At 43.2% G+C, this 17,959-nt stretch overlaps 1 protein-coding gene across 5 annotated transcripts in view; it reads left to right on the top strand.

The window, feature by feature from the left end:
- Nucleotides 1–17,959, top strand: part of SLC4A11 (solute carrier family 4 member 11) — a 148,225-nt gene that overhangs the window by 108,652 nt on the left and 21,614 nt on the right. For all 5 annotated transcript variants that reach the window (XM_065662208.1, XM_065662198.1, XM_065662216.1 and 2 more), the window contains 5 exons: nucleotides 3,874–3,958; nucleotides 11,330–11,455; nucleotides 12,235–12,348; nucleotides 13,279–13,411; nucleotides 13,725–13,798. In XM_065662208.1, the coding sequence (XP_065518280.1) occupies nucleotides 3,874–3,958; nucleotides 11,330–11,455; nucleotides 12,235–12,348; nucleotides 13,279–13,411; nucleotides 13,725–13,798 (532 nt within the window). The remainder of the gene's footprint in view (nucleotides 1–3,873; nucleotides 3,959–11,329; nucleotides 11,456–12,234; nucleotides 12,349–13,278; nucleotides 13,412–13,724; nucleotides 13,799–17,959) is intronic.

Raw genomic sequence — 17,959 nt, 5'->3', positions numbered from 1 at the left:
GTATTATTACAAGTGAGCCCTAAGGAGGGACCAGGAGGGTTAAGTCTCTTGGTAGCATAAAAATCTGCCTCCTGCAGATCTTTTCCACCATTGGCCCTGAAGTGACGGGGAAAAAATGGGCCTCAAGTTCTCTGATTGTGGGGCTTTTGCAAGTGCTTGTTTTTACCCCTGCTGAAATGCTGAAGGAGACATGACAGTTGCATACCATGCTGTGCTTCCAGCACAGTCAGTTTGCTTTGGCTCGTGTCTGAGGACTGTTTAGGGAAGTCTACAGACTCAGTCATAATTAAGTCAGCCTGAAATCCTCTTGTTTACTGAGGCATCTAATTGTGATTTTGCTCATGGAGGAGCCTCCGACAGTTGTGATGCTTTCTGGCTGTGATTTTTGTGTCTGTTTGATACCTGTGTGGGTTTGCTGAAATGGCTGGGTTATACTTGCTCAGCATTAGCAGGAGGGAGGATAGTGTGTGTCCCTGGTCTATGTAAAATAGTTCTGCAGCCCCCCAGTACTTTAGGGGAGGATTGAGAAAGAGTAGGTGGTATTGGAACAGGTATTTTCTGTTTGACCTTTTAACTGCTGTTAAGAGGTTCTAGAGGTCCAGAACGGGCAGTGGAGCTGGTGCAGGTCCTGGAGCCCAAGTGTGATGGGGAATGGCTGAGGGACCTGGGGGGTTCAGATGGAGAAGAGAAGGCTCAGGGGGGACCTGATGGCTCCCTACAAGTGCCTGCCAGGAGGATGGAGCCAGGAGGGGCTGGGCTCTGCTCCCAGGGAACAAGGGATGGGACAAGAGGAACCGGCCTCAAGCTGCCCCCGGGCAGGTTTAGATGGAGCTGAGGAACAATTCCTGCCCCAGAGGGTGCTCAGGCATTGGAACAGGCTGCCCAGGGCAGGGCTGCAGGCACCGGCCCTGCAAGGGTTCACACACCGTGGAGATGAGGCCTCAGTGCCATGGGGCAGTGGTGGCCTTGGCAGTGCTGGGGAATGGTTGGACTGGATGAGCTGAAAGGGCTTTTCCAACCTGGTTTATTCTATGATTCTAAGTGCTGGCTTGGCCTCTTCCTATAACACAAACAATTGTCACTTATAAGAAGAGACTTGAAAGGATTCGTAAAACAGAGAGTGTAAATTCATGAACTTGCTCTAGGTCTTTTGTGTGTGTCCTTTTGCTGTTCTTTCCTCCGTTATGTATTAGGAGCAGCATGGGCAAAGCACTGGAAGGCCTTTCAGAAGAAGAGAATAAGGAGAGTGAAGGAGGGTTAGGTGTTGGGAACCTGAGCTGTGGCTCCTAAAGCTAATAAGCCTTGAGCTTGGTGTTGGCAGGGGATGCAGCTTTGGCCTCCTGGATAAGGCCACACAGGATGTTAAATCAAAAGACACTAGGGCCATGGGAGGTGCCACCGTGAACAGGAGTGGAAAGCCAATGGGTCAGCCAAATGTGACCCACTGAAGGAGAAGGAAGCAGGGAATGGCAGTCCAAGAAATTCCCATCACTGGAGTGAATGAGGAAGCAGATCAAAAAGGGGCAAGAATGAAGTGTCACCTCTGCCCTTCCCAAGGGGTTTTGAAACTTCATGAGATGGGAGCAAGAAGAAGGCAGGAGGCAAAAGCCAGACTGAAACATGTCTGGAGTGGAGCTGGGCAGTGAAGATGAGTGGTGGACAGGTTGGGGGATAAAAGTAAAACCAGAAAGAGCAGGAACTTCAGAGGTCAGTAAACTTGGTCTTTTATCTCCTCAGTGTAACCCAAGTTAAGTGTGAGGTTAGTAGAATAGAGAGGGAAGTTAAGAGGAGGGTTAGCTGTACAGAAGAAACAGGTTCCCCCATATTTAGATGAGGTTTAGCTCGACATCCCTATGTCCAGCTCTCGACTAAACTCACACACGTGCAAGCATAAATGCATGAAGGTATTTGGTATCTCAAACATAACTCGTTGGCTCACCCCTCTATCAAAATTTGCCTCGATGTACCTTGCAGGACGAGAAGCTGGGCAGCGCTTTCCCCTTCTGCGCACTCACTGCTGCCTTTGGACAGGTGCTGTTCATGAATGCCCCTTCCCTCCCCACCCTACACGCAGCCCCAGACCAGCAGTGAGCCTGTGGCTTCTGCACGAGATACCCCGAGCATTGTTTTCCATGTACTCACTGCAGCAAGATGAGTAAACATATTAGTCATTACAGCTATTGTGATTCTCTGGCTGACTCGTGCCTTCTGGAATCTCTTTCTAGGGGGTAGAAATTAAATTGCTTTTCAAGTGCATATGGCTTTGATGTCCAAATACGCCTCCAAATATGTTTTAAGCTCCTAGCTTTTTCGGAAACGCTTAAAATGCAGGTGTTTGTCTTTTCATCCTGATTGTTCAGGTTAGAGAGTTGAAACTGTCTGAAAGTAATACAGGTGCATTGGCAAAATGCAACAGAACTGACTTAAGTAGCTGAAAGATGAGATATCAGTGGTAGATGCAGGAGTTGGTCCTCTGAGGTATCTTTTGTACCCCAAACGTTGGTGCTTGCTGTGCCCAGGGTATTCCTTCTAAAGCAGAGGTTTCCTTGCTGTGTTTTACTTACGGCTTCGATCTTCCAAGAGCTGCAAAGCAGGTGAGTCCCATGAGAAAAAGCATGTGTGTAGGCTGTTAAACAAGCACTGTAGTGTTGAGTCCTTTCCAAAGCAGTAGTTACCAGTTTCCACATAAACCATCCCAAGGAAGATGTCCATGTTGTGTTGATGTGTTGATGTAAATTTTGGATCTGTGATTTCTTTTCCCACCCTTACAGAGGTAATCAGTCTTGTGTGTCTAGTTCTTCAACAAACAAGGAATGTTTCAGAGGAGACAGCTGGAGTAATTAGCACTGTATAAAGGTGCATTTGATTTTCAGAGTAGAATGTGTCCTCTTGAGTTGAGAATAACAGGGAAAAAAACTGACAGGTGCCTCATTTGCAAGTGTTGCCTATGCTGATGCTTTCCATGTGCTTTCTGTAAGGATGTAGTTGTTAGAATTGGGAGGCTGTAAGTCAGTAGCAGCTGTCACATACTTCTGAGAAGCTCCTTATTGCCTGTGGCGAGCATCATATCCTATAAACAATCACACTGCACCTTGCAGGCCCCCAGACCAGCAATAAAGGGAAGATGTTGGGTATTTGAAACCTTTTCACAGTGACCCTACCGTCTTTTAATGGGTAGTAATTATGGCTTGGTTATATGAAGTTATTCAAGCTTTTGGTGGCATTTGAGGTCTAGACAGTTCCCTTAGAATCACAGAATAGTTTGGGTTGGAAAGGACCTTAAGATCATCTAGCTCCAACCCCCTGCCATAGGCAGGGATGCCTCACACTAGACCAAGGCTCTGTCCAACTTGCCTTGAGCATCGATTTGAGATCGCCTTTTCCCATGGCAATGCTACAGAAGGGAGCACTTTCTGGGGATCCCCTTTCAAATTCTTTACATGAATTTGGGGGAAGAGTTTTTGTTGTGGCATCCAAAGAAAAACAAGCTTGCTAGAGAGACAGGAAAGGCATCTCTGACTTGATATTTAACCCCAGGGTGTGCAAGGTCTAATCCTGCTGTTGGCCAGGGTGTTTTCAGCGAGTCACACTGTGCATCAGCTCCCTCACCTGCAAAGCAGACATGAATGGGAGGGGAAAAAGGGAAGGAAGGGAGGAAAACAGGGTGGTCTGGGGGATTTTTCTCTTTCACAATGCTTCCGAGGATATAAATTGAAGTGCAATGAGTTTATTGTTATTATCATTACAGAATCAGATTTGAATGCCCTATTCAACATGACCAGTTTTGCTCCTATCAGTATTGAATAAGGAGGTTAATCTCTTTAACAATACATGAGTCTTTCAACTGACACAGCACTTCCTTCCTTTCTTTAGTTGCATGAGTTTCTCAATGTTGGCAAGGGGATTTCTGATGACATTGCACGAAGATTTCCAGTGTACGCTTTGGACTTCACTGATGGTATGTTGGCCAATGTTTATGAAAGCATTGGCCCGATCTTGAATTTTTTGTGATGTGATGTCCTGTTTACAGTGTGCATTGAATGTGTTCTTTGATATGTGTAATACCTCTCTGACTCCTGATTTAACAGCATCTTTTGACTAAAGCCCGTGACTAGGCAGCGTGGCACGCTATGGATGAGTCTTGCAGTCTTCCCTTAATGAAGATGCTGGCTGTATGTAGATGAGGATCTTAATTTTTATTAAGCAATGAAGCGATTAAATGGATTGATTGTTGTCGTGTGTAGACACAAATCAACTCATTGCAACCTAATTGCTCAGCTCTGGGCTAATAGACCCTTACTGCTGTCTTTGCAAGCCAGCATCAATAGCAATTATGGTGATGCTGGGGGAGTTGAGAATGCTTAAACAACTTCTGAGCTGTAGTAACTTCAGCTCGGTGCTTTTAAAAACAGGATATAGCTTGTCTGTGGTAGCCGGATCACAGGAGTGTTTATACTGAGCCTCAGGTTTCAGGCTTTATCTAGCTCCCACAATGCCCTTGTTTAGTTTTAAGAGTCACTTTCTCCCCTTTTTGCTCTCAAACTTCCACTTTCAGAGATTCTTAAAGGCTGTGAAAAGTCTTCAAGGCAAACCATGATTGTAGAGCCTCAGGTTGACATCAAAACATGTTCAATTCTCCTAGCTTACTAGAGAGTTGGTTAATATATTCAAGTATCAAACCAAGAAAGCTCCCATAAAATGAAGAGTGTTGGCAAGGAGAATCTTGGGGCTCTATCAGACACCTTCTTTTGTTTAAATCCTTCTTAGCTTGAGACACAGTGTCCCAGCCTTCCCCCCTGCACCTCTGCTGAAGGCTCTCTCCCTTGGAGTTGGCATAAGAAAAGAAGATGCATACCTGAGCCCCATCTTGTAGATAAGTCTTTTAGTGCAAAGCCACCTTTCACAGCAGCTGAAGCTTGAGAGCAAGCATGAGCAGGGTATGGATGTGTGTCCTTCACCGCATTTTGACAAGGATGGTCACCACCAGCAGAGAAACATAGGAATCAGCTAATGGCTGCCCGGCTGAAGGAGATGCATGTGTCTGGGGGAGCTGCCAAGTAGTTGTTTCCTGCAGAGATCCAGCTTTGTTGACTAGGAATGCTTCATCCACCACAGTGTGTTTTGAAGCTAGTGATGTCCACTGTGCTGGAAAGAATAAAATGGGGTGAGATGCTGGCTTAGCACAGTGGTTGAGTTCTGGATGCTTTCTCCAGGTGCTTTGTAATTGCTGGGGTGAAACTATTCGCAGGAGGCTTGGGGTGATAGGAGGACAGGCTCTGTCTGAAGTCAAGGTAATACTATATTCATAGGGGATTTGAGCCTATGTTGGGGGTAGAGGGAACAACAAGGAGTCTGACAAAACAGAATAGCATGTGCATCATTGGCACCAGATGTGGCAGGGGACTTATGGTGCTAATCCGGACACCTCTGGAGTGGGTTCAAGACACTTCATCTCCATGGTTGTTGCTTTGTAGTGCTAACCTTTCATTATAAAGGGATATTAAAGCACTTCAGAAGGGAAGTGCTGCAGAAACACCTTGTAAGGACCCATTGCAGATGTGCTGCGGCTGTTGGTGTCCTGAGCACAGTAGGTTCAGAAGCACAGGACCATATGATGGTCCTGTGGCCAACTTTGGCTGTCAACAAATTTGGAAATGCATTTCAGGGTTTATGTTTTGGCTCTCTATGTATCCAAATTAACTCTGCAAGCTGCCTGTCAGCTATATCCAGCTCCACAAGCTTTCAATGAACTGGCGTGCATAGCAGATCAGGCTTGGCATAAACAAGGTGCCGGGATTGACTAGCTTGAAATAATTGTTCCCTTGGGTCCATCATACATCTGCCCTGAGTGATAAAACACTGTCATAGTGAGAATCCAGCGTTACAAACATTCCAGAAAGCTGATTTTGGTATAAAATGCAGGTATGTGATTAAAAGTGTCAGAGCATTGTTATACAATGTCTGGAGAGAAGAAAGTACAAACACAAGCCAAGTGAAACTCAAGAAATATTGAAGCTCAAATGTGAAATATCCACCTTAGGAGCAGTTGTGCTCTTTCAAATAGGATGAGGAAAAGGAGGATATTTTCCAGAAACATATATTTAGTATATGCCATTTCTTCCTAAAAATATCAGAAATTAGGATGAATTATTTAAGGATCAGCATGGAATGAAAACCAGATGGAGCATAATGCATCTGCCATAAACCAAGACTGAAGGTGATCAGGAATGTGAAACTCCTGGGCCATCTCAAAGCAGCAGCTTACCAGAACATTGGGGATTTGAGCCATCCAAATGTCTGCACTCCAGACAACCACACATGCACCATCAAAGAGCTCTGACATACAAAGATGCCTTTTTCAATGGTTGGAGTCTCTAAATCATCACTCTGAGAAGCATCCTGGGGTTTTGGGTTAGACAGATGAACAGGGTGATAAATAAGAGGGCTTTTGTAGAGCCAGCAAGCGTTTGGTCAGTTGGATGTTAGTGGGATTGGTGGTCTTCACACATTGCACAAATCTGGCTATTAAATTATCCTTACATCATGATTTGGGAGAGGAGAGAAAGAAATCATTCTCATTTCTTTTACCTGCAGATTAGGAACTTGTCAACTTTGCTTTGGGTTGTGAAGTCTTGCGCATTCTATTGAATGCTCAACGGATCAAGGAAGAGTTTGCTAAACTTTTAGTGATAACTATGGCTTGTAATAGGTTTCTTCCAGTGGAAGCATCTGAAGGTGAACAATTGGGCTATGCAGAGCCTAAGAACACCTATCATTTTCCTTTTAATTTAGGATTCACACCATTTGATATGTAGTTTCCTCTTGATGACTACAACCTTTCTTTATGGGATTCTGCCTTAAAAAAAGCTTGTACCAAGTGTCATTCTGATTTTGTCAAATAGGTTCAAAATATATGTGTATCAATATTATTAGTCTTTAAAACTTAGTCAAAACTCTAGGAGCTTCCTGAATTTTTTAATATTATGGCTGGTTTGAATGGAGGAAGGAATTCTGCCTGGACTCAGCTCTCAGTTTCCCAAAACCCCTCAAAGCTGCTACATTTATTCTTCAGTGTGTATTTCCTGCTGCAACATGGAGGAATAAACACTTATGAATGGAGCGCCTGGAGTGCCAGAGGGGAAATTTGATGTGCCTGAGATTCTTATGGTGAGCTTTGATGCTGTGTTCTGTTGTATCCCTTCCCCTCTTGGGGAGAGAGGGTGAAGGGAAGATAGGAGAGCTGAGATTTATTCTGCTTCCTTCTGTTTTCCTGGACCTGTGTCCTCAGCACACATGGATGTGGTGAGTGAATGGTTCAGCTGGAAATGTGGATTCCTCCCTGTCCTTGGTCCTGCAGAGGGTCCCTCACCAGCTCCTGCGAGTAAGGCATCTGCTGGCAGCATCCTTGGGATTTGATGGTGATGGTTTGCAGGAGGGGGAGATCTCCAGAGCTCCCTGTAATGTGAGCAGGCTTAGAAGGAAGGCTTGAAGAAGGCACCGGGAAACTGGGATGTGAAAGGGAAGTTTTGTTTTGCTGGCTGTCTACAATAGCACAGAGCTTAAGTTGCTGTGGATTGACTGTGGCATGTGCCAAACCTTCACTGACTGTCCCACCTCATTGCACTGACTACTTTGGCTGGACTGTATCCTTGAATGAGGAAGAAGAGCAAAGGGATTGCATATAGGCTTTTTCCCTTCATCGCCTCTGCTACCCTCTGTTAGATGATAAGGCAGCTCTTACATCACTTTGCAACCTGAATGTAACAGTTCAGTGTCCAACTGAAGACAGACTTGTTGGTTTGCTCTGGGTCATCATGACCTGGGTTACTTTTGAAGTCTCTCTCTTTGTTCATGGTGAATGGGAACACATCAAAGATACATAAAAACATCTTGTTTTGTCTGCGGATGTTTCCTTCCAAGAGGCTTTATGACAAATGGGCTGAAAGAAATAAGAAACAAAAGCTGAGCCCTTGATTTGTTTGTTCATACCTCTCTAGTCTGAGAACATGCTTGGCTTCTCTGCTCCAAAATCAGTAAGGCTGGAGCTCCTTTTCCAGTTCTTAGTCTCAATTGTATGGTGATTTACTCTTCACAGGACATAAGGGGAGACTGATCTTCTTTTCATCTTCAGAAAACTGGGCAGAATTTAGCAGCCATTCACATAAGTTAATGGCCAGCTTAATGGCATTAGCAGAAGTTTGTAATGCTTTGAGTTTTTATGGCTCAAAACCTGTGACCAGATATCCGTACTGAGCTTTAGCACTGAAAGGTGATGTTTTTAAATCAGGGTTTTAATAGACACATCCTCGCTGCTGTGCTGCAGATCAGTGTAATTAAACTTGCTTTGCATTGGGTATTTCAGAGAATTGGGAAGGAATGTTAATAGACATCACGTAGAATGTTCATCTGTCTCAATTTTGCTCCAGTAAATGTACAATTAGTAGATTAAGGAGCTCTAGTCCCAATCTCTGGGTGTCTTGGCCGTTAATTTATTGATGAAGCAAAGTGAGGCCAGCAGTGCTTCGGTTTTCTCTGCTGCTCTAACCTTGTCTTTTAAAAATGACGACATTTTAGAAATGGAAGCAAGTGAAATAGAACTGTCATGTTGATGCACATAATTGCCTCCCATTTCAATGCGTAGATGTACCTTAATTTCAAAGGATTGCTTCTGTAATAGTCAGCTACTCCAGTTTCACAGCTGGACCCAGAGCTGATTTCTCTGCTACACATTTAGATTGTGCAGTTGGAGTGACAACGTTATTCAATGGCTTTATGAGCCTGCTGCAGACGAAATGCCATCATGATGCAGCCCACCTTCTTTTCAATGAAGTCATGTCAGTCCCTAGATTGCAAATAGACCCTGAATCTGTTTAGCCAGATGTTGGCTTTAAAAAGGCAAAAGGTAAATTGTGGTTAATACTGCATTTTTAGTGCTTGTTTCAGGTGAGTCTGTACAATGAGGCTGTATTTCATCATGGTTTAAACTGTAATTAAAGTGATTAATCATGTTTGTGAAAGAGGATGTTCAATTATTGTCTCCATTATGAAGTGAATTTTGCTGCCTACCAGGAGGGATTCTTTGCTCCTTGGATCTCATCTGACTGATTATGGTCTAATAGAAGTATTGCTTTGTACAGGAAGTCTTGCATCCAGCCATGATGTGGCAGAAGGACCCCCTTGATCAGGAAGGACTCCTGCTGCTTGCTTTGCAAGGATAGAACCTGAAACTAAAAGCCATGCATGGATTTTTGTGATGCTCTTGAAGGCTTCTTCCTTCCTTCAGCCCTCTCATACTATGGTTTATCTACCTGAAAGGTGTTTTTAGGAAGCACCTCATCATTTATGTACCTTTCTCTGCTCAGCAAATGAGCTTTTCTTTTCCTAACTATAAGTTGTTTCTTTGGTCCTGGTTGCCAGTCGTCTTATGAATGATTTCAAAGCTTTCAGGCATTGTTGCCTTTGACCTTGGAAAGTCTCCTTTGTCTAAAAAGTAGTATTCTGGAGTGGCACAGAGTCCTCTGAACAAGGATGTGACCATCTCAACATATAAATCTGCCACTCAATCCACTGTTTGCCCTGCCAAGTCTTTCCTTTTCCCTCAAGGTCTCAGGCACTTGGGAGTGTGAGGTAGGAGCCTACATCTGTTGGACTTAAGATCACATGAGAAAGCTTCATCTGCAAGAAGTAGATTTCAGGCCCTTTGGTTGCCAAGATTGGTCAGGAATGTGGTCTGTGGTTTCTGTATCCTCATAGTAAACTAAAAGGAATCTGCCTGGAAACAGCTGGTCCTATGACTCCTGAAGGTCAGGTTCATATTTGCATGCTTGAAATGTCTCTTGTCAAGTTTTAGCCCCTGCCCTTTATTTTGAGGCTGCTGAGCATCAAAACTCCTATTTTTGTCTGTTTCTTGTGTCTGTGAACAGGAACCTTTAAGGTGTCCCTTTATTCATGTGGCTGCCTTTTCATTACTCATCATCTTTGATTTTTGGTTTCTGCATCCTCCTCCTCTCCTTATCTCTGCACAGCAAATGGTGCAGAAAGCAGATGTTAGATAAGATCCCAAAGTCATTGGCTGAAATTTCATTCCAGTGATGCAGTTAGTCTGTTGTGACTGTCCAGATTCTCTGCGTTGCACCAAGAGCCTCTAATGCAAAGCCCTCCCTTCTCTGATTCAACTCAGGAGCTTGTAGCTCTCTTGGCAAGGGACTGATGCTTGCAGAAGCTGAGATGGACTTTGGGGAGCTTAGAGGCAGATGCCTGTGTGAGACTTAACTGCTAAAGAGGCTTCCAGAAAGTGGAATTAGGCAACTCCAATCTCGTCCAAGTGTCTCACAACAGAAACACCCTCAAGGATGGTGGCACAAGCAGCTTGAAGGCTGCTTTAAGGTTTTCTCTGAAGAGGCTGTTCTGTGGAAAAGCTGTTCTCCTCAAGCAATATCAGCTGTGGCCATCTCTCATCCTTTCTCTTGTGTGATATGAGCTCACTGGGGGATGCGCATCAGCCTGAAAACAGGAAAGGGAAGGGAAGCTACTTCAGAGGCCCTCAAATTCATATTATGACACTTTAATTCTCTCTCTGGCTGCTTTTGTTTTGGCCTGGTGTGTTTTTTCCGATGGAGATGAGAGGGGGTGAGTGGATGGAAAAGAAAGAAGCCATTCTTTTAGAAAGGCTCTTTTAAGGACAAAACTCTCAACATACACATTCTTGACCTCTTGTGCTATTTGTTTTTGTATGTCTGCTAGCACTAATTGGCTCAGCATAGCATATTATTGATTTCAAGCCTATAATCTCAGACTATTATTGATTTCAAGCCTATAATCTCAGACTTCTACCTAAGGGAAAATGAAGTGCTTCATGTTTTCCTGCCCAAGGCATTGTGAGTTGTGAAGATGAGCGATCGTCATGAAATTCATTAGGGGCATAGACCGGGATGCCTATAAAATTGGTATTAAAAAGGTAGGGATAGGGGGTTTATAAAACCTAAACTTACAGTTTCTGCTTTGATCCTATTCCAAGCTTTTGGGGCTGACAAAACTGAATGGGAGGCTTCGAGTATTTCCTGCTTTTATGATGCCAGGAATGCCAGTTGAAGCAAACTGATGGCATGTTGGTGCTTCTCCTTATGGTCCCAGATGAACAAAAGAGCGTGGTTATACAAAATCAAATGTTAAAGACATACCTATATGTTAAGACTAAGTATGGACTGAACTTCTACATCTGCCTTTCAACATGAAAAGGAGTTATTGGTACATATGGCTGACTTGAGTAGAGTTTGAATCCTTTATAAATGGACAGTGCTAACATGACTTTTGTTATGGTTTACACTAGGTATTATTGGAAACAACAAAGCTATAGGGAAATACATCACAACCATGATCTTTCTGTATTTTGCCTGCCTCCTTCCATCCATTGCCTTTGGGTCACTCAATGATGAAAATACCCGAGGCGTTATTGGTAAGTTTATCAGTTTGTGCATCTGTTATAAGATTCCATGTATTCAAACTGGGTAGCTCTGGACACAGAAGTTTGTGATAGTTTTCTGGACACAGAAAGTTGTGATAGTTTTTATTTACTTAAAAACCCCATAACTGAAGGTTTTCTAATTGTATGTCCATGACTATTTCTTGGAAGACTAGAAAAAATTAACACTACTTTGGATAGTATCATCTGACTTGAACTTAGATACATGCTGCTGTGTTTTTAAATGATGCCCACTTTATGACTATGTAATCTGCACATTTTTCCTGTGCTTTTGATCTGATTCTGATTGCCAGTATGATTGCCAGTATCCAAGCTGCTGCTGTAGCAAATGATGCTTTGCTCTATCTCAGTTGTGGCCCTGAAGCAGTTCATACTGCTGTTAGAGTCCATAGGAGTCTTAGTTGAAATCTTGTCCTGAAGGCCTCCACAAACACTGGTTATGTTTTTATAGCTGCTCAAAATAGGTGCTAAAAACCAAAACAAAGGAGGGAGGGGAAAGAAACCAAACCCTCAAATCAAATAAAAACCCCAGCATTCGCAGTTTAACATCTGGAAACCTGATGGCCTCCTAAATTACTGGTTCAAGTTTGTTGGCAAAGAATCACTTCCTGCTTTCACAATCTTACCTCTATACCCTCTGAACATCGCTCTTACTCGTTAGCAGTTGGCTTCTATGCCTCATGAATGCTCCTTGGTCAAGAAGGTGTTGGTTTAAAACGCTGTTTGTTTCCTTCCTTCCTAATTGCTTGTAGATGTGCAGAAGACAATCGTTGGCCAGTGTATTGGAGGGCTTCTTTATGCACTGTTTTCAGGGCAGCCTCTAGTTGTACTCCTAACTACAGCTCCCTTAGCACTCTACATTAATGGTAAGTCTATTAAACATGTATGTCACGGGACTGGTGTGATTGGGTTTGGTGGAATGGGACTTTGTGCAAGAACTTTACAATCCTGTTAGAGCTTTAGCTGCATTTGTTTAATATATCAATGTTAAAGAGATGCTTCTGGTGCTCAGGGAAAGGGGGGAAATTTGATTCAGGTTTAGTTAAAATTGGTTTCTAAAGGAATCATTTCGTGTAGAAAAAACACTTGTGAGATGAAGCAATGAAAAGAAATGCTTAAGGGAGGAAATATTTTTCATCTAATGGTTTTCTTATGTGGTTGCCTTTAACAAACTTGATGCTAAGAGCCTGAAACAAAATGTTTCTTGTTGTTTGGTTTGGTAGCTTTTATGGGGGGTGAGGTGGGTTAGTTTGGGAGCTTTTTGATTTGTCTGTTAAGATGTGGTTAATAGCTTTCTAGTTGCAGTTGCACACTGTTATTACTGAGCCAGAGGTATGAAGGAGCAAACTCAATATCTATAGGAACAATCAGAGAGGCTATGGTAAGGTTGAAAGGTTTAAGACGTGAGGTTTTGTCCATAGCACAGTGGCTGAGCATGCAGGGTGCAAAAACATGTATGAGACACCTTGATCAACAGCATCCTGAAATGTCAGTGAGAGCAAATTCCAAGGGCTGATTCTGGGGCCTTAATCCCTAGGAAAGATGCTTTGAGCAGAGAATAGTTTTCCAAGTGCTTCTTCCCATTTCTAGTGGAGGAAAGGGGCGGGGAAGAGTAAAACAGTTTGGATTGATCCACTGCTCACTTGGATGTGTAATAACAGACCTTTAACGGTATCTGCCATAAGTCCGTTGGAGTGAAGTCTTTAAAATGGTGCTTTTTGCCATCAAGCAGATGGTGCTCACAGGGTGGTAATATCAGAAGTTTAATCTGACACGTGAATGCTTCACTTTTGCAGTCATCCGAGGAATCTGTGATGACTACAACTTGGATTTCAGTGCTTTCTATGCCTGGATTGGACTGTGGAACAGCTTTTTCCTTGTGATGTACTCCCTCTTTAATTTCAGTCTTCTGATGAAACTCTTTAAAAGGTAGCTATTTTCAAGAAGTCATATTTTGATCAGATTATTCAGCAAATGGAAAAATTATACATTCCACAAGCTCCTTAATTACAAACTTACTGCAAAATGTGTTTTACGAGATGAAGCTAGTATCATTTCAGCTTATTGTTCCAGCTTGAAAGAAGCGCTTAAAAGATTCGCTGGGTTTTGTTTCCTGAGTTGGAGTTTAACTAAAATCGGTATAATTTTATGTAAATGCATGAATATGCTGATTTTTCCTTTGAATGGAGTTGAATGCAGACTCTGCTAATGGCTATATTAATGCCTGGAATTTTTTCCACAGGTCAACAGAAGAAATAATTGCACTTTTTATATCCATCACATTTGTGCTTGATGCCTTCAAAGGCATTATTAAAGGTAAGTTTTCCAGCAACGTTTTTCAATGCAGATCTCTGCTTTGTTTCCTTGTCAGAGAAATGCAAGGCTGCAAATATGCATGATGTTTGCTTGTTCCATGTTCGTTCAGGGTCTCCGGGGGGAAACTTTGTCAGTGTGAGATCGAAGTACCGCTTTGTCAGCAGTTTACCTGGATGTTCAGGATTTCTATCAGATCTAATTTCAGTTAGCTGAGATAGGATTTAATGTCTTAACTTTTACTGGATGGAGAAACCATAATAATGTTACTGTGGAAGTCTTTTCTTGATACCAGTCTCTTTGGTCCTGGCAAAAATAAAAATGGTCCATTCTAAATGCAAGGCATCTAGACCTCTTTCCTAACTGTATTATTAAAACTATATGGCTTGAGATTGCCCATTCTAATGCGAGACCCTTTCTTAACGGCAGCATGAGGACTTAGTGCTTTCCAGCATGCTCCTAAAGCTATTCTGCCCTTCCAGTCTAGGTCCTCATTAGTTAAGTTCTAGGTGAGCAGCCCTGGGATGTAACAGGTTTCTCTGGTACCTCTCTTCCCATCAGAATTGGCAGGATGTATTTGTGAAGGTGGAAGATGTTGGCAGAAATGCCCTGTGGGTGGCGATCTTTCTGTTCATCCCAGTGGGAAGTTGTCAGAGTCTACATTCCTTGGGTTTTGTGACCTTTGAAATCCTTCAGGACATACCTTAAGTACACTGAGCACACCCCTTGTTTTTGAGATACTTCGGTTTGGCTCATGGTATCTTGCATGCAATGAGAACACCTTCAAAGAGCAAGTTTGACACTGCAAAGCAATTTGAAGTGAGATACTTCTTCGCTTCATCGGGAATCCTTAATTTGGCTTATACGTGCTTTGATTGTGCAATAGGAGGGGGATTTAACTCTGCAGAACACCTGCATCTCTCAAATACCCTGTTTAGACAAAGCTTGGTGAAGGAGAAGCTGTTCTGGGATACTTTGCTTTCTACTTGCTCACTGTGTAGCTCTGAACTTTGCTTACTGTGTAGTGTTGGTGCCCTGTTCTGGAGGCATAGGACAGTCTCCCTGTGGCATTTAGGTGCTCCTGAACAGAACATTCAGCTGCTCTGTAAAAGTGAGCAACTGCAAGTGTTCACAGTGCTTCTGTAGGAGAGAGCTGATTTCCCATAGCAGGGGCATAGAATGCACGTTAAAGGTACAGAAAGCATCCATTGATCTCAGCTGCCAGACTCCCAGGAAAATGGAAGTAATATGTGAGTATTTACTCAATGCAAGAATATTGCAGCAGGGACAGGAGAGGATTCTGGAGGTTAATTAGTATAATTAGTGAATTAGTGCCATTCTCCCTTGTACTTGGGAAGGGCTGAATTTATAGGAACAATGGTAATGAGATCAAACCAACACTCCAGCCATTTTCCAGCTCACTCTGGCTTCAGCTGCACCTGGGACTATCAGTGCCTCAACAGATGGGACCCCAGATCCAGCCATGTCCCCAGGTGAAAGGCACTGATGCTGCTGGGCACAGACTATTCTTAACCCCCTCAGTGCTCATATTTAAACACATAACAGTGCAGACCATGTCTGCATGCTTGTCTGTCATCTTTCACTCTTGTTTTATAGTAGGAGGTGATGGCTGCTGCTGCCTCCTCTTCCTCCCACTCAGAGCTTCAGTTGAGCAGTTAAGCAGAAAGAGAAAGCTGGTACCTTTTCCATGCTGTTCAATGTGTTCTGGTTATGGCTAGCCAGCTGACAGCAGCTTTGGGCTTTCTTAATGCCAAGAGGACACTTTCTCCTGCCCAGATATATTTTCCTCAGTCTGTTTATAGCCTTGATTTTTTTTGCAAGGTACTCATACATGTGCAGGAAAGAAGGGGGGAGGGATGTGATACCATACAGAGGAATCCAGCCATGTGCATTCATGCTATCCTGGTGACACTTTGTTTTCGCCATGTGGCCCAGCCACCAAAGCTGTGTTTGTTTGATCTTGACATCTGCACTCTGCAGGAAATGGTGGCAAACTGGCTGAAGCAAACAAAGCGAGTTAATGTTGTTGGAGGGAACTTGAGCACACGCTAGGCTTGAGCATGGCTCTGTTTCAGCAAGGGAACCACCTGCTCTGCTGCTCTCTCTCAGTGTGGGCAACCAGATTCACTTATCTCTGTTACAAAAAAATTAGCTATAAATCTGCAGGAGTCACATTATAGCAAGTCCGTGGTGCAGGATGAAGGCCTTCATTAGCCACGTTGGCATGTTTTTGATGCTTTAACTAAAGAGTAAAGTCAAAGTTTCTTTCTCTGTATCCAGGATTGAGTGGAGCAATCCTGTCTGGTTTTGATGTGGGTGCAAATTGAAGCCTGAGAGGAAGTGTGGGTATAGTCAGGCTGAAGGCAGGGCACCAAAGATGTGCTCAGCCCTAAATGTATTATTGCAATATAGCCAAGTGATCTTCCAACCTAGTTGATTCTATGATTCTAAGTGTTGGGAGATTGAACAAATCCACAACACCCAGCACAAAGTAACTTGTTTCTTATTCATTCTAGTTCAAATCTAAATGCAGATGAATGCAAATACACTCTGCATAGTTGCTGGGTTGTGCACGCTGTTGGTTTATCACATGCTCAGTAACTGTATATGTCTTTAGGATTTAGTAATGCTTAAGGTCAATTGAGATGTGAACAGCCAGTTAGCCCTGGCCAGCTGCTAATCCCCAGGAAATGCTGCCATAATCACTTCTGTTATGACAAAAGTGTCCTTTCATGTTTAGAGCCAGAAACCACAAATCCTCCAACACAACCTATTCTGTACTGGTACATGGGTCATGGCACTGCTCAGTGCCTCAGTTTACCTCTTAGCAAAGCAGGTGTGGGTGTCCTGTTGGGCTGGATGCAGCTGTGAGGGTGGAGGGAGGAAATGACAGCAAAATATCTTCCGCAGCTCATGGTACAGGAATACTCGGTGCTAACTGAGGCTGTAATTGCTCCTTCCTGGGGGAACCTTCCTCATGCTTTAATAGTGCAATGGTCTCCTTATTTCTGTGGCTGAGAGTAAATCTTGAAAGGTTAAATCTTGAACTGTAAACCTTCTATGATCTATAAATCCATATACAGAAGTATTGAATGTGAAGCAACCAGGGTTTTTTTTTTCTCATGACTTGTATGTCCTTTTGACTCTATCCACTTGCCAAATGCCCGAACTGCTTTTTAAACGTAAAGGTGGTAGAAAAAGATTATTACTGCCGTTAAAATCACAAAATGGTAAAACACGGGGCATTTTACACTAGGGTGAGCTCCAAACCAGAAGTAAACTGTGCTTCAGCCAAAATCAAGGTGGTTGCACATTGCAGTTGTGCTTTGCAAGAATGCTTAAAGTTTTGCTTGGTTTCAACTATTTAGAATTCCAGTTTGGTTTGCCTGCTTTTCCTGCTGCAGATGAGAAAATTGGCTGTTATTTGGGGCTGGGGGGAGATGTTATGAGGGGTATTGTAGCCTAAGCTTCAGATTGTTGTGATTTTGGCTCAAGAGTATTGAGTTTCTCTATGCAAAGTTCAAGGGGTATTTTGACTAAAGAGAAGAGAGGTAGAGAGGCCGCAGTGCTCTGATATGGTGGTTTCCATCCTTCTGTATCTTCCCACTGGTACAGGGGGCAGCAGGTGCTGCCTGCTGCTGTCTGATCATAGGAGCACCAAGGATGCAAAACCCAACTTCCATCTTCTGCTTTTATTTGTTCCTCATAGCACCTCAAGCTCTTGCTTCCCAAAGAGGTGAAATCACTCCAAACCCACATTTATATGCTGGGAGCTAGCCAACATTATAGAAATGGGAACACAGCTGCCTAAATGCTCAAAAACAAGAGTGTATTTTCAACCGTTAATTACTTCTATAAATGCTTCTGAGCTAACCTAATACATTTATGGATCGTTCCAAAGGTGTTCATGGGTGTTTCACTGGTACAGGTTTACTTCGGGTACTCTCTAACTCAATTTCCATTTGCAGTGTAAATTCAAATGTTCTGCCAGGTTTTGCATGCCATCAACACTTACCTTTAAACTCTGGACCAGCCTTGGAGGAAAAGTAATTACTGTACATTTTGAGGTCCATTGAAGTATCTGTGCAGCCTGGCTGCTCTTAATTTCTATAGAGATGCTGATGGAATTTGTTTATCAGGCTG

The sequence above is a fragment of the Lathamus discolor genome, chromosome 1, assembly GCF_037157495.1.
Source record: "Lathamus discolor isolate bLatDis1 chromosome 1, bLatDis1.hap1, whole genome shotgun sequence".
In the NCBI taxonomy this organism is placed as follows: Eukaryota; Metazoa; Chordata; class Aves; order Psittaciformes; family Psittacidae; genus Lathamus; species Lathamus discolor.
This window is presented reverse-complemented; position numbering and strand designations above follow the sequence as displayed.